This window comes from Capra hircus, chromosome 8, assembly GCF_001704415.2.
Source record: "Capra hircus breed San Clemente chromosome 8, ASM170441v1, whole genome shotgun sequence".
NCBI classification, from domain to species: Eukaryota; Metazoa; Chordata; class Mammalia; order Artiodactyla; family Bovidae; genus Capra; species Capra hircus.
The window spans coordinates 74,617,008-74,632,323 of NC_030815.1; the positions used below are offsets into that span (position 1 = coordinate 74,617,008).

Sequence of the window (15,316 nt, forward strand, 5' to 3'; positions counted from 1 at the left end):
TTTCTTAATAGGTGTGACTCCTATTATAAATAAAATTTGAAAAACAAAAATTTCCCATAGTTCCCAACATCCAAACACAGCTACAATTAGCATCTCATATGTTACCTTTTAGTATTTTCCCCCAACATGTTTAATTTATATAGCTGCAATTATACCTTATGTAAAATTTAATACCCTGTTTTCACCTATCATTATATCTTGCTATGACATAACCAACAGAACTTTTTCTATTCTAACATAATATTCTCTACTAGTGGATGTTTCATAGCTTATTTAATATATTAATGGACATTAATATTGCCTCTAATTTTTGCACTCATCTAAATAATGCTTCAATAAATAGCCTTGGATGTAAGGCTTTTTCTATTATCAGGATACTCCCCCCCAGAATAGATTCCTAGAACAGAAATTACTGAATTTAAAAAAGAACACAAACGGCTAAGGCTCTTTAGACACACTACCAAAATGTCCTCCCAAAAAGACACAACTACAATAGCAATCACAACTGCATCACAGGGAATGGAAAAACCATGGACTTTGGAGACAGACGGCCCTAGTTTGTCAACTAAGCTATTCTGAATCCCTAATTTGCCAACTCAAAGCCCAGAAAAAAGCCTAATTCCTAGAGTTGATGAAGGGATGAAACAATATATGTTATATAACACAGGGACATGATCAGTGTTTATTCTCTTTTCCCGTTGTTATATCAACAAAACTGAATAATTTTGGATGTCATTTAAAAACTCTAATGAGTGGAAAATTATGCCCTACTTTTAGTAAGTTCTCTGATTAGTCTAACCTTTTCTATTAATACATGTTTGTTAATGACATATACTTCTTCTGTTAACTGTTTACTCATGCTATTTGTTCACTTATATGAACGAAATGGCTCACATTTTCTTATCAATTTGTAAGCTTTTTAATGTGATCAAGATATTCTATCTGTTCATGTTTCCCAAAAAGAATTTCTTTCCCAATCTACCTATTTATTTTAGCTTTTAAAGGTTTCATTTAAGTTAAACTCTCAAGTAATGAAATCTGTTGACCTTAACCTTGGTGTCTACTCCCTAATCACAAGAAATCCTGTAATAGGAGGTCTGATATATTACTACCTAAGTTGATCTATATTCTTAAAATATATATCTGAAATTATGATTATAAAATACAAGAGAAGACTCTGATCTGACATTTCTCCCCTATTCTAAAGTAGGTGCCCCAAAACCATACGCTAAATAATTCTTTCTGTCCATAGGTTCTGTGACAGTCTCATTACCATCTACTGAATTCTGATAAATAATAGGGTCAATTTCTTGCACTGCTGTTGCACTGGATGCTAACTACCAAAATGATTTAAACTATGAACCTCTGTTAAATGCTTCACTATTTCTAGGGCTAATATGTTCAACATTCTTCCCAAAATTTCTTCAATGAATATACTTCTCTAAGTTTATATTTCCAGATGAATACTAGAATTCTTTTGTGATACAGTTTTAAACCTATTGTGAAGTGGTATCAACTGTCAGTCTTACCCAGGAAAATCAATGTTTTATCATCTTCTCAAATTTACTTCTCCTGGAAGCTTTGAAAGGATTCTGCTTTTTTAAAAAATGGAAATCATTTTTTCCCCACAAAAGTTGGGGCTAGAATTTTTATATTGTATAAACAAGAACTCTGTTTTCACTGAATATTTGAACTGGCTAGTGCTGATATACAGAAATGCAATCAACTTCTGAATATTTTATATCTCACAAATTTACTAAATTTTAAAATATTCTATCATCACTATAGTTGAAATATTTAATGTTTCTAAATACTGTTTTTTTTCTTTTCAAAATCCATATTTTGCTTATTTTTCATATTTTACTATAATGACCAGAGGACTTATCTCCAATCAATGGGTACTCTCTGCACTCTTTACCTTTAGTCTACTGCAGTTTCAAATCACTCCCATCTTTTAAAGGAAAAAACAAAAACCCCTCTCTTGCCCTCTGCTCTTCAGCTACTATGGCCCTCTTCCTTCTACATCACCCTCATGTTCTTTTAACTACCAAGCTTCATTAAGTCACCTATACTTGCTGTCTTCACATCTCAGTTAATTTGCTTCTAACTTGCTATAACATAGGTTATGTCCCCATCTTTCCACTGGAAGCGCATCTCAGATATCCCTATGAACAAAATCAGACTCCTTTCTGACCCTAATCGTCTCCATGCTCTTGGCTGCTCTCAACTACAATAACCACTCATCTGCTTGAAACTCCGATTGCTTTTTCTAACCCTATTCTTCTTGGTTACCTTTTCATCTCTCTGGTTGTTCCCTTCTCTGTTTACCCTATGGACTTTAAGTGTTCCCTATGGCTTTCTTCTCAAATTTTTACTCTTCTTCAGTTCAGTTCACTCGCTCAATCGTGTCCGACTCTTTGCGACCCCATGAACAGCAGCACGCCAGGCCTCCCTGTCCATCACCATTTCCCAGAGTTCACCCAGACTCGTGTCTATCGAGTCGGTGATGCTATCCAGCCATCTCATCCTCGGTCGTCCCCTTTTCCTCCTGACCCCAATACCTCCCAGCATCAGAGTCTTTTCCAATGAGTCAACTCTTCACATGAGGTGGCCAAAGTACTGGCGTTTCAGCTTTAGCATCATTCCTTCCAAAGAAATCCCAGGGCTGATCTCCTTCAGAATGGACTGGCTGGATCTCCTTGCAGTCCAAGGGACTCTCAAGAGTCTTCTCCAACACCACACTTCAAAAGCATCAATTCTTCAGCACTCAGCCTTCTTCACAGTCCAACTCTTGCATCCATACATGACTACTGGAAAAACCATAGCCTTGACTAGACAGACCTTAGTCGGCAAAAGCAGACCTTAGTCTCTGCTTTTGAATATGCTATCTAGGTTGATCATAATTTTCCTTCCAAGGAGTAAGTGTCTTTTAATTTCATGGCTGCAGGCACCATCTGCAGTGATTTTAGAGCCCCCCAAAATAAAGTGTGACACTGTTTCCACTGTTTCCCATCTATTTCCCATGAAGTGATGGGACTGGATGCCATGATCTTCATTTTCTGAATGTTGAGCTTTAGGCCAACTTTTTCACTTCCACTTTCACTTTCATCAAGAGGTTTTTTAGTTCCTCTTCACTTTCTGCCATAAGGGTGGTATCATCTGCATATCTGAGGTTATTGATATTTCTCCCGGCAATCTGGATTCCAGCTTGTGTTTCTTCCAGTCCAGAGTTTCTCATCATGTACTCTGCATATAAGTTAAATAAGCAGGGTGACAATATACAGCCTTGACGGACTCCTTTTCCTATTTGGAACCAGTCTGCTGTTGTTCCATGTCCAGCTCTAACTGTTGCTTACTCTTCCTAGTCTACCTGCTTTTCCTAGGTAGTCATATTTTCATATATGGCTTCAATTACCACTGCAATTTCCAAATCTATAACCATAGCCAAAACCTCAAAGCTGAAGTTCAGAATCACAAATCCCAGTACATACACTGTACATCTCCACTTGTATGTCCCATAGGAACTTCAAAATTAGTACATCCCAAACTGATGGTCTGCTTCACCCAGTCTCTAACTCCATCCTAACAAACTTGCCCTTCTTTTTATATTCTCCACCAAGTCAGTGAAGCCAGAATCCCAAAAGGGCAACCTACAATGAAAGCCTCACTCACTCCTCATATCTAACCAATTAAATGTGGAGGAAAGCATGAGTTTATTTCCACTCTTTCTAGAAACCTCACTGAAGTGACAATAATAAAGGAATTAAAAAGGTACATAACCCCAAAAGACACAGAGAATGAAAAAAGTAATAGCAGAAGAAAAAATTCTGCTAAATTTAAGAAGCTGCAAAGAGAATGGATCAGCTTAGAAACGAAGAAGAACAGATAAAAATGAAACCTAATTACACAAGGTAGGTATGATATACACAAGGTATATATCAATAACCTCAGATATGCAGATGACACCACCCTTATGGCAGAAAGTGAAGAGGAACTCAAAAGCCTTTTGATGAGAGTGAAAGAGGCGAGTGAAAAAGTTGGCTTAAAGCTCAACATTCAGAAAACAAAGATCACGGCATCTGGTCCCATCACTTTGTGAAATAGATGGGGAAACAGTGGAAACAGTGTCACACTTTATTTCTGTGGCTCCAAAATCACTGCAGATGGTGCCTGCAGCCATGAAATTAAAAGACGCTTACTGCTTGGAAGGAAAGTTATGACCAACCTAGAGAGCATATTCAAAAGCAGAGACATTACTTTGCCAACAAAGGTCTGTCTAGTCAAGGCTATGGTTTTTCCAGCAGTCAGGTATGGATGCGAGAGTTGGACTGTGAAGAAAGCTGAGCACCGAAGAATTGATGCTTTTGAACTGTGGTGTTGGCGAAGACTCTTGAGAGTCCCTTGGACTGCAAGGAGATCCAGCCAGTCCATTCTGAAGGAGATCAGCCCTGGGATTTCTTTGGAAGGAATGATGCTAAAGCTGAAACTCCAGTACCTTGGCCACCTCATGCGAAGAGTTGACTCATCGGAAAAGACTCTGATGCTGGGAGGTATTGGGGGCAGGAGGAAAAGGGGACAACAGAGGATGAGATGGCTGGATGGCATCACCGACTCGATGGACGTGAGTTTGAGTGAACTCTGGGAAATGGTGATGGACAGGGCAGCCTGGTGTGCTGTGATTGATGGGGTTGCAAAGAGTCGGACGCGACTGAACTGAACTGAACACATATATATAGATATATAGAGAGAGAACAAGAAAGAGGGGGAAACAGGGAGGGTGGGAGGAAAGGAGAGAAAAAGAAAACAGCATCACTTTGCCATAACCTGAAAATAACACATCAATGTAAATCAACTATGCTTCGATTTAACACACCAACAACAATAAAAACAATTCAGGAAAAAAGTAACTTGCACTATCATCCCAGTTTCCCTATTTTAGGGGATTCAATTTCTATGTGTAAGAACTACAGACTGACTGAATAATGAACCAACTACCTTACCCATTATCCCATCCCCACCCCCTCCTTTAGTTTATGCATAATTTCTCAACAAAAAGCTGAGCATGCCCTTGCTGCATACACAGTTTGGGAGCTAGGCATGAAATTTAGCCTACTATATTAATGGTGCAAGTGATAACCTTCTTAAAATATTACCCTAAGTCTCTGTTCCTGGCCTTCTTAACACATCCCCACCCATCAACAGAAAATTGGATTAAAGATTTACTGAGCATGGCTCCGCCCATCAGAACAAGACCCAGTTTCCCCCTTAGTCAGTCTCTCCCATCAAGAAGCTTCCATAAGCCTCTTAGCTTTCTCCATCAGAGGGCAGGCAGACTGAAAACCAGAAATCACAGAAAACTAACCAATCTGATCACATGGACCATATGCTTGTCTAACTCAATGTAACTATGAGCCATGCTGTGTAGGGCCACCCAAGATGGACGAGTACGGTGTAGAGTTCTAACAAGAACTGAGAAGGGAATGGCAAACCACTTCAGCATTCTCGTCTTGAGAACCCCATGAAAAGTATGAAAAGGCAAAAAGATAGGACACTGTAAGATGAACTCCCCAGGTCAGTGGGTGCCCAATATGCTACTGGAGATCAGTGGAGAAATAACTCCAGAAAGAATGAAGAGATAGAACTAAAGCAAAAACAACACCCAGTTGTGGATGTGACTGATAATGGAAGTAAACTTCGATGCTATAAAGAGCAATATTGCACAGGAACCTGGAATGTTAGGTTCATGAATCAAGGCAAATTGGAAGTGCTCAAACAGGAGATGGAAAGAGTGAACGTCAACATTCTAGGAATCAGCGAACTAAAACGGACTGGAAAGGCTGAAGTTAACTCAGATGACTTTTATATCTACTACTGTGGGCAGGAATCCCTTAGAAGAAATGGAGCAGCCATCATAGTCAACAAAAGAGTCCGAAATGCAGTACTTGGATGCAATCTCAAAAACGACAGAATGATCTCTGTTCATTTCCAGTGCAAAACATTCAATATTACAGTAATCCAAGTCTATGCTCCGACCAGTAATGCTGAAGAAGCTGAAGTTGAACAGTTCTATGAAGACTTATTAAGACTTTGTAGAACTAACACACCAAAAAGATGTCCTTTTCATTACAGGGGGCTAGAATGCAAAAGTAGGAAGTCAAGAAATATCTGGAGTAACAGGCAAATTTGGCCTTGGAGTACTAAATGAAGCAGGGCAAAGGCTAATAGAGTTTTGCCAAGAGAAGGCACTGGTCATAGCAAACATCCTCTTCCAACAACACAAGAGAAGATTCTACACACGGACATCACCAGATGGTCGATACTAAAGTCAGACTGATTATATCCTTTGCAGCCAAAGATAAAGAAGCTCTATACAGTCAGCAAAAACAAGACTGGGAGCTGACTGTGGCTCAGTTCATGAACTCCTTATTACCAAATTCAGACTTAAACTGAAGAAAATAAGGAAAACCACCAGAACACTCAGGTATGACCTAAATCAAATCCCTTACGATTATACAGTGGAAGTGACAAATAGATTCAAGGGATTAGATCCGATAGAGTGCCTGAAGAACTATGGACAGAAGTTCATGACATTATACAGGATGCAGGATCAAGACCATCCCCAAGAAAAAGAAATGCAAAAAGGCAAAATGGTTGTCTGAGGAAGCCTTACAAATAGCTGTGAAAAGAAGAGAAATGAAAGGCAAAGGAGAAAAGGAAAGATATACCCATTTCAATGCAGAGTTCCAAAGAATAGCAAGGAGAGATAAGAAAGCCTTCTTCAGTGATCAGTGCAAAGAAATAGAGGAAAACAATAGAATGGGAAAGAATAGAGATCTCTTCAAGAAAATCAGAGATACCAAGGGAACACTTCATGCAAAGATGGGCATAATAAAGGACAGAAATGGTATGGACCTAACAGAAGCAGAAGATATTAAGAAGAGGTGGAAGAATACACAGAAGAACTATACAAAACAGATCTTCACGACTAAGATAATCACGATGGTATGATCACTCACCTAGAGCCAGACATCCTGGAATGGAAAGTCAAGTGGGCCTTAGGAAATATCACTACTAACAAAGCTAATGGAGGTGATGGAATTCCAGTTGAGCTATTTCAAATCCTGAGAGATGATGCTGTGAAAGTGCTGCACTCAATATGACAGCAAATTTGGAAAACTCAGCAGTGGCCACAGGACTGGAAAAGGTCAGTTTTCATTCCAATCCCAAAGAAAGGCAATGCCACAGAATGCTCAAACTACCGCACAACTGCACTCATCTCACACGCTAGTAAAGTGATGCTCAAAATTCTCCAAGCCAGGCTTCAGCAATACGTGAACCGTGAACTTCCAGATGTTCAAGCTGTTTTTAGAAAAGGCAGAGGAACCAGAGATCAAATTGCCAACATCCGTTGGGTCATCGAAAAGCAAGAGATGTCAGAAAAACATCTACTTCTGCTTTATTGACTATGCCAAAGCCTTTGACTGTGTGGATCACAATAAACTGTGAAAAATTCTGAAAGAGATGGGAATACTTGACCACCTAACCTGCCTCTTGAGAAATCTGTATGCAGGTCAGGAAGCAACAGTTAAGAACTGGACATGGAAAAACAGACTGGTTCCAAATAGGAAAAGGAGTACGTCAAGGCTGTATCTTGTCACCCTGCTTATTTTAACTTCTATGCAGAGTACATTATGAGAAACGCTGGGCCGGATAAAGCACAAGCTGGAATCAAGATTGCTGGGAGAAATATCAGCAACCTCAGATATGCAGATGACACCACCCTTATGGCAGACAGTGAAGGAGAACTAAAGAGCCTCTTGATGAAAGTGAAAGAGAGGCATGAAAAAGTTGGCTTAAAACTCAACATCCAGAAAACGAAGATCATGGCATCTGGTCCCATCACTTCATGGCAAATATACAGGGAAACAATGGAAACAGTGACAGATTTTATTTTGGGGGGCTCCAAAATCACTGCAGATAGTGACTGCAGCCATGAAATTAAAAGACACTTGCTCCTTGGTAAAAAAGTTATGACCAACCTAGACAGCATATTAAAAACAGAGTCATTACTCTGCCAACAAAGGTCTGTCTAGTCACAGATATGGTTTTTCTAGTAGTCATGTATGGATGTAAGGGCTGTACTATAAAGAAAGCTGCGTGCCGAAGAATTGATGCTTTTGAACTATGGTGTTGGAGAAGACACTTGCGAGTCCCTTGGACTGCAAGGAGATCCAACCAGTCCATCTTAAAGGAAATCAGTCCTGAATATTCATTGAAGGGCTGATGCTGAAGCTGAAACTCCAATACTTTGGCCACCTGATGTGAAGAACTGACATTTGAAAAGACCCTGATGCTGGGAAAGATTGAGGGCGGGAGGTATGGGGATGACAGAGGATGAGATGGTTGGATGACATCACCAACTCAATGGACATGAGTTTGAGTAAACTCCAGGAGTTGGTGATGGACAGGAAGGCCTGGAGTGCTGCAGACCATTGGGCTGCAAAGAGTCGGAGACGACTCAGCAACTGAACTGAACTGAACACTCTCCCTTGGCAAACATCTGCAACCTGCCTATGTACTTACCATGCCTCATCTCTTTTAATCTCCTCTAAGTTTCTTAATTTATCCTAATAATGGTTGGGCTTCCCTGGTGACTCAGACAGTAAAGAATCTGTCTGTAATCCGGGAGACCTGGGTTCAATCCCTGGGTTGGGAAGATACCTTATAGGAGGGCATGGCAAGCTACTCCAGTATTCTTGCCTGGAGAATCTCATGGACAGATTCTAAATGTAACTACCTCTTAACTATATTTAAAAAAAAAGGTTTTTTTCTAAGACCTTAACATTAAAACTATTTTATGTATACATTAAAAAAGATGCACAAATTCTATGAAACAAAACAATTTGTTAATATGCGTATGTAAACTCTGGGTCGTAGGACTCATGACTTTTCTTATATTTCAGAATAAACAATTAAAACCTTCAAAAAAAAAAAAAGAGGTAAGAGACATTGCTTACACAAGCAAACTCTCAAAAATTTACCTCTGTGCACCCTTTCTTAGCAAGTTACCAGAAGTACTCCATTAAAACAAGGTTCTAAACTATGAGAAGGAAAACATGTTTCTGAAAAACATGACCCAGAACTCTCAGTATGAAGATGAAAGAACTCACAGTACAATCACTGTGCAGAAAACCATGAGAACAAGAGAGAGAAGGGCCTCAGGGAAAATAGCAAGTACGGGGAAAGGGAGAATTTTTATACTTATTGGAACGATACAGGATGAGGAAACAAAAGTTACACAGAAAACTAGGCAAAAGAAAGAAATTAAGCGATTGCTGCAGAGAATCACCAAAATTACATAAGAAATTAAAGTCATTTTTTTGTCTATGAGCAATACTGATGTAAAGATAATGTAAACATTGAAACGATTTAACCAAAAGTTGTCATATAACTATACTGAAAACCCAGAGAAAGAAGACTGTGTGCATGTTGTGGGGAACAGAGAGAAATCATCTTCCACTAAACTCAACAGTTAATGTTTAAAACTTTTTCTAAAAAAAAAAATCAAAATATGACATTATAAACATGATATTCAGCTACAAGGGTAAATGCCAAGAGTTAAAAATGGTTGTGGGAAGTAAGAAGGTGGAAGAGGGCAAATGGAACTATTTTCTCACTAAAAGCCCTAAGAAGTCAGTGTTAGTCACTGAGTCATATCTGACTCTTTGCAACCCCATAAACTGTGACCCGCCATATTCTTTACCATCTAAGCCACCAAGGAAGCTCTAACAGCCCTGAGGTACTACTTCAATGATACACATCTATCACTTCGATAAAAAGTAAATTAAGAAATAAAGCAGCTTATTTTTGAATTTCAGAAACACTGTAAGCCTCTAACAGTAGCTTTTTGGCCCCTTTCAAAATGCAAATTGAGTGTAAACAGGATATTTACATCTCTATTAATGACCTGTAACTCTGCTACTTATGTAACATCCATCACTCTAGATAGCTTTATAAATAATAATGACAGTGCTAATACTACTTCTGCTGCTAAGTCTCCTCAGTCGTGTCCAACTCTGTGCGACCCCAAAGACGGCAGCCCACCAGGCTCCCCTGTCCCTGGGATTCTCCAGGCAAGAACACTGGAGTGGGCTGCCATTTCCTTCTCCAATGCATGGAAGTGAAAAGTGAAAGTGAAGTTGCTCAGTCATGTCTGACTCTTAGCGACCCCATGGACTGCAGCCTACCAGGCTCCTCCATCCATGGGATTTTCCAGGCAAGAGTACTAGAGTGGGGTGCCATTGCCTTCTCCAGCTAATACTCCTACTGCGGCTTAAAAAAAAAATTAAAAAAGAAACACCACTGGCAGCTACCATTTACCGTGTATTTAACAAGGTGCCAGTCAATATACAATTGCTTTAAGTACATTTTATCTCATTTAATCCTTAGTACAACACCATGATGAGTAAATGGGATCAAAAAAGTTAGGCGATGTGTCCAATACCGCATAGCCAGTAAGTGAGAGAGCTCAGATTCGAACTATGGCAAATATTTGTTCCAATGTTCTGACACGATGATCAACAATGTCAAGATAGGACAATAAATTTTATTGTTACTCTAAATCTGTCTCCAGAGTGTATGCCCTTAACCACTAATCTGCATTACCACTCCCAGGAAAGATGAATGTGGCATGGCACAGCTGTCTGTACAAGCAGTTCTATAGGTAGTTCCCAGTTCTTAGGTTAATTTCTTTAGCTCATACATAGAGTTTATACACAAGAAACATTACCAGAAGTTCACAGGAATTTCAGTTCCAAAGACTTTTAATTACCTGACCCAGCAATGCCATGAGACGAGATGGAGGCACCACACTGACTTCCCCAGCTAAGGCCTGGGCAATGGCTGCTCTTCTCTTCTCTTTGCTACTGCCATCGGGGTAGGCCTGAAAAAGGAGAGCGGCATAGCATCATTTCCAAGAAATGGAAAAAGATATAAATGTGCTTATTTTTAAAAAATAACAACAGTAATGAAGCAGAAATATTCAAAAAGCAAAAGATTAAGAAACTACCCAGTTAAACAGAAGATTAATCAAATCAATTAGGTTTTCAAAATGATGTCTCAATTCTACCCACTTGCATTTCAAAAGTATGAGCTGAGACAGAACTGAGGTCAGCCAATCCACATTGTTATTTCTGAAAAGAGCCTCATAATAATAAATAATAGATGTATGTCGGAGTCTCATAATAATAAATATATGTCAATAATAATAAACTATGTAAAAGCCAGAGTTGTTTTTTCAGTTTTTTAAAAATCTGCAAAGCCAAGGATTCTTTTATATTCTTTAGTAATTTCTTTCAATCAAATGACTCCCAGCCCAGAAGTTCTTTAACAACTCTAACTTAAATTCTGTCCTGGCAATCTAAACTCCTTCCTTTATCCTCATGGTTTCCTTGAGTTTACTCTAACTTCCTGTTATTCAGGGCCTATTAAATTCTTCTTCCTCGTAGTTAGACAAGCTTCTGGTAAAAGGCTGGCTGAGAAAGGATGAAACTATATCTAAGGGTTTTGAAGAATAAAAGAGTATCAATCATAGTGCTCTACCAGGAGCATAAGCAGCTGAGAAGCAGAAACGTAAGCTTTTAAGAAATAAAAGAACTGAAAAGAAACTGCAGTTGTTAAGAGCTAAGGACACAAATGCACAGTGAACACACCAACAGTAGAGCAGTGCTTCTGGGTAGGTACTTAGGCTAATAATGGAAATACCACCAGAATAAATGTTCTTCTTCTTTACTAATGAACACATAATCCTATGATAGGGTGTGTGCAGAAGAGAAGGCCCTCAAGTACTCAGAAAATTGAACAAGACTACCCTCTTTAACATATGCAGATTTCAACCAATGTAAATAAAAAAGTATCATTGTAAAAATTAAATCAAAATTACAAAAAGTATCCAATAACAGAGTTTAAAAAAAAGATCACATTATTGCACGTTTTCAAAGTTAACAGCAGTTGCTTTTCATTATCAGTCTTACCTCTCGAGGATCAAAATAAGACCTGGCCAAGAGGTTTTCCAGATGAATATACCGCTCTGGCTGTGTTTGTTTTAACATGATCATGGGGTCAGTCTGTCTCAGAAGAGATCTGGCAGCACCCAATTCTCGGAGCTCTATCAATTCCAAAACAACCTGTAAAATTGAAAGAAAGTGGCAGTTTCAATGCATTCTCTTGGCTCGTTTTCTTTTTCAGTACAATTTCTGACACAGAAATGGTCTGCCAAAGTGATGTCCAAATCACAAACCAGGAAATGCCCCTTTCCCTTTCCATTGGTAATTTCATACAGACACCTAAAGTAGTTATACAATAACTTCCATCCTTCCCTTTTATCTATCAATCTCCCCTCCTCTCAGGTCTCTTATTCCAAATGTAAAATGCTAAGGAAAACCAAAGATGGAAATATATCCATGGGCTCCAGAGAAACTGTCCTTGGGTTACCAAAATTTTCTTTAGGGAATTACTAAACCCACATGGATTGTAAAGAAACAAACCCATTTCCCTATTTTTACTTCAAACCACACAACATTCTTATTTCCAGAAAGTCTACTCGGTTCTGTTGCACAGATAAGCAATTTTATGATCTATGTGCTGGTTTCCTGGCATAGAGCTTCTAAAAACCTTGGAATCCCCCCACTGATAAATACCCTCGCTATTCATGAGCCCTCTGCATCACACCTGGTTAAGCGCTACGAACATGGCTCAGGATAGGAGCTTGTTACCACTAGGACCAACCACATGATTTGAGGGTTGTTGATGCTTTGAACCAGCCCAACCCCAAAGAAAGTCAAAGAACTGGGGGTTGAATGAAAAACTATGGAGCTTCCTGGTTGATGAATACTTCAATGCCAGGTGACAAACTAACCCTAACTCCATGGGGAGAAGGCACTGGAAATTCTGGTTTAGTACCCTCCCAAACCTTACCCTATATGTCTCTATTTGGCTGGTACTGATCTCTTCCCTTGATAATAAAACTGCCATCATCACTATGTCACTTTTCTGAGTTCTGTGTCATTCTACTGAAATATCAATTCTGAGTGGGTCATGACGACCCTTAAATTTGTGGCCGGTTGGTCAGAAGCGTGGGTGGCCCAAGATATCAGCATATTGCTGGCGTGTGAAAAAAAGACAGTCCTATAGAGGACTGAGCCCTTAACTGTGGGGTCTACACCAACAAGTCAGTGGTTGCTTAGTGGTGGTTAGTGTCAGAACTAAACTTCAGTACACTATTTGGTGTACGAACGGTTGATGTTAGAATAGATCATTTAATGGTTACTTGAAAAATAATACCAACTTGGGGAAACCTTGGCTTTTCCAAGAAGAGAGATAAAAATATGGAGTAGTGGGAACTTCCCTGTTGGTCCAGTGGCTGAGATTCTATGCTCCCAATGCAGGGGGCCCTGGTTTGATCCCTGGTCAGGGAACTAGATCTTGCAAGCCACAGCTAAGACTCGGTGCAACCAAATAAATAAATAATAAATAAAATAAACATTAAAAAAAAATAGAGAGTAACACTCAAGCTTTGAAAGTAAATTTTAAGGGCTGTGACAGCCCAAAACACTTGCAGAAATGCTTATGGATGCTCTCTGGTCAGGGAGGCCCACAGTAAACCCAGGTTCAGGAATCAACATCATCCCTACTCTTACCTGTTCATAGAGGTCAATGAGGGTTTTGTCTGGCAATTTCAGAGACTGTATAGCCTGTAAAACAGTATCCCAATGGCCACTATTAATGTCAGCCACAAAACTCTCAATGCTGTCCACTGTATTCAGAGACACAGTTGTCTCTTCCTGCAAGGTGGCTAGCGCCCGATGTAGACTGTTCTCCTTGAGGTACTGCATAATGAGCCGGATCACACTGAAAGAAGCAAGCACATCATTCAGCTCAGGGATCCTCACTCACCAAAGATGCCACAAAACTAGGCCCAGTTTTTTCTCTGCAGCCATCCTCCTTTCACTACCTGCTTTCCATTTATCACGTGAGTAAAACCTTCCCTCCCCCACCCCCACACCATAGAACCTGAGTTACAGAAGACCCTGGGGATCATCCAGTTCCTACTTCGAACTCATAAGTAGAACTGGGGTTCAGTGAGGGGAAATAACTTGTCCTGTGTCTCACAGTCAGTTAGAAAATAAGATAGTACCAAGAAGACTCTCATACTTGCAAGGTCAGAGATCTTTCTATTATGCCAAGTTTCTTGTTCATATGATTCCACTGTTGCACACTTTAGGAAAACATTTTAAACCTAGTCTAGTCACTGATACAGAATACTCTAAATGACTGGATGGTTTGGTCCATTTTTAAATGACAGCAAAAAAAATATGAATTGAGACCATTTTAACAGGGATTTGTTGAACATAAATAAGTAGAGCTATATTAGATGCAAATTCAAAACAAAGTTATGTGTCCTCACAAAAATAACACCTACCCACTGCCATTATTACCAAAATTTCAGGACAAGTGAAATAAAAACATGTGAATACACTTTCCCAAGGGAAAGAGGACCCAGACAATCTCCAAATACTGAGAGAACAAGCAACAATTTTCAGCATATGACAGAAAACTTACAAGTTAAATATATATTCAATTAAAACTTCTCGATCTCTGGCTTAGTATTAAGGAGTCTGGTGAATAATTTCTCATATAGACAGTAAAAATTCATGTACATTGCTATACTACAGTTCTTCTCTTGCCTTTGAAGTACACATATGGCTCATGCATACTTCTACCGGACAGCATGAGTATCAGGGGTCACACTGTCCAGACTGGAAGAGATTTCAAATTGGAATTTAGTCTATTCTCTTTCCCAGGAGAGAAACAATAATCAAAAAACAATGACCAATGTTTACTTGGCCAGTGTTCACAATATATCAGGTACTGTTCTAAGCATTTCCGACTCAGCTACTCCTCAAAACAACCCTATGAGGATGGCATTTACTCTTAGGTCCATTTTACAGATGAGGATTTGGCCAGGAAACAGAGCTAAGTGGAAAAAGGAAGATTCAAACGGGCAGTGTGGCATGTGAGCATATTTTGTTGTTGTCAGTCACTCGGTCGTGTCTGACGCTGTGAACCCGTGGACTGCAGCACACCAGGCTTCCCTGTCTTTCACCTTCTCCTGGAGCTTGCCAAACTCATGCCCATTGAGTCAGTGATGCCATCCAACCACCTTGCCCTCTCTCATCCCTTCCACCTCCTGCCTTCAATCCTTCTCAGCACCAGAGTCTTTTCTAATGAGTCAGCTCTTTCCATAGGTGGCCAAAGT

General features: G+C 39.5%; 1 protein-coding gene across 1 annotated transcript in view; it reads right to left on the minus strand.

The window, feature by feature from the left end:
- SMU1 (DNA replication regulator and spliceosomal factor) overlaps positions 1 to 15,316 on the minus strand; it is a 31,727-nt gene that overhangs the window by 14,606 nt on the left and 1,805 nt on the right. The window contains exons 2-4 of the mRNA XM_005684052.3: positions 13,698 to 13,908; positions 12,033 to 12,185; positions 10,832 to 10,942 (exon numbers count right to left, since the gene is read on the minus strand). Coding sequence (XP_005684109.1) covers positions 10,832 to 10,942; positions 12,033 to 12,185; positions 13,698 to 13,908 — 475 coding nt within the window. The remainder of the gene's footprint in view (positions 1 to 10,831; positions 10,943 to 12,032; positions 12,186 to 13,697; positions 13,909 to 15,316) is intronic.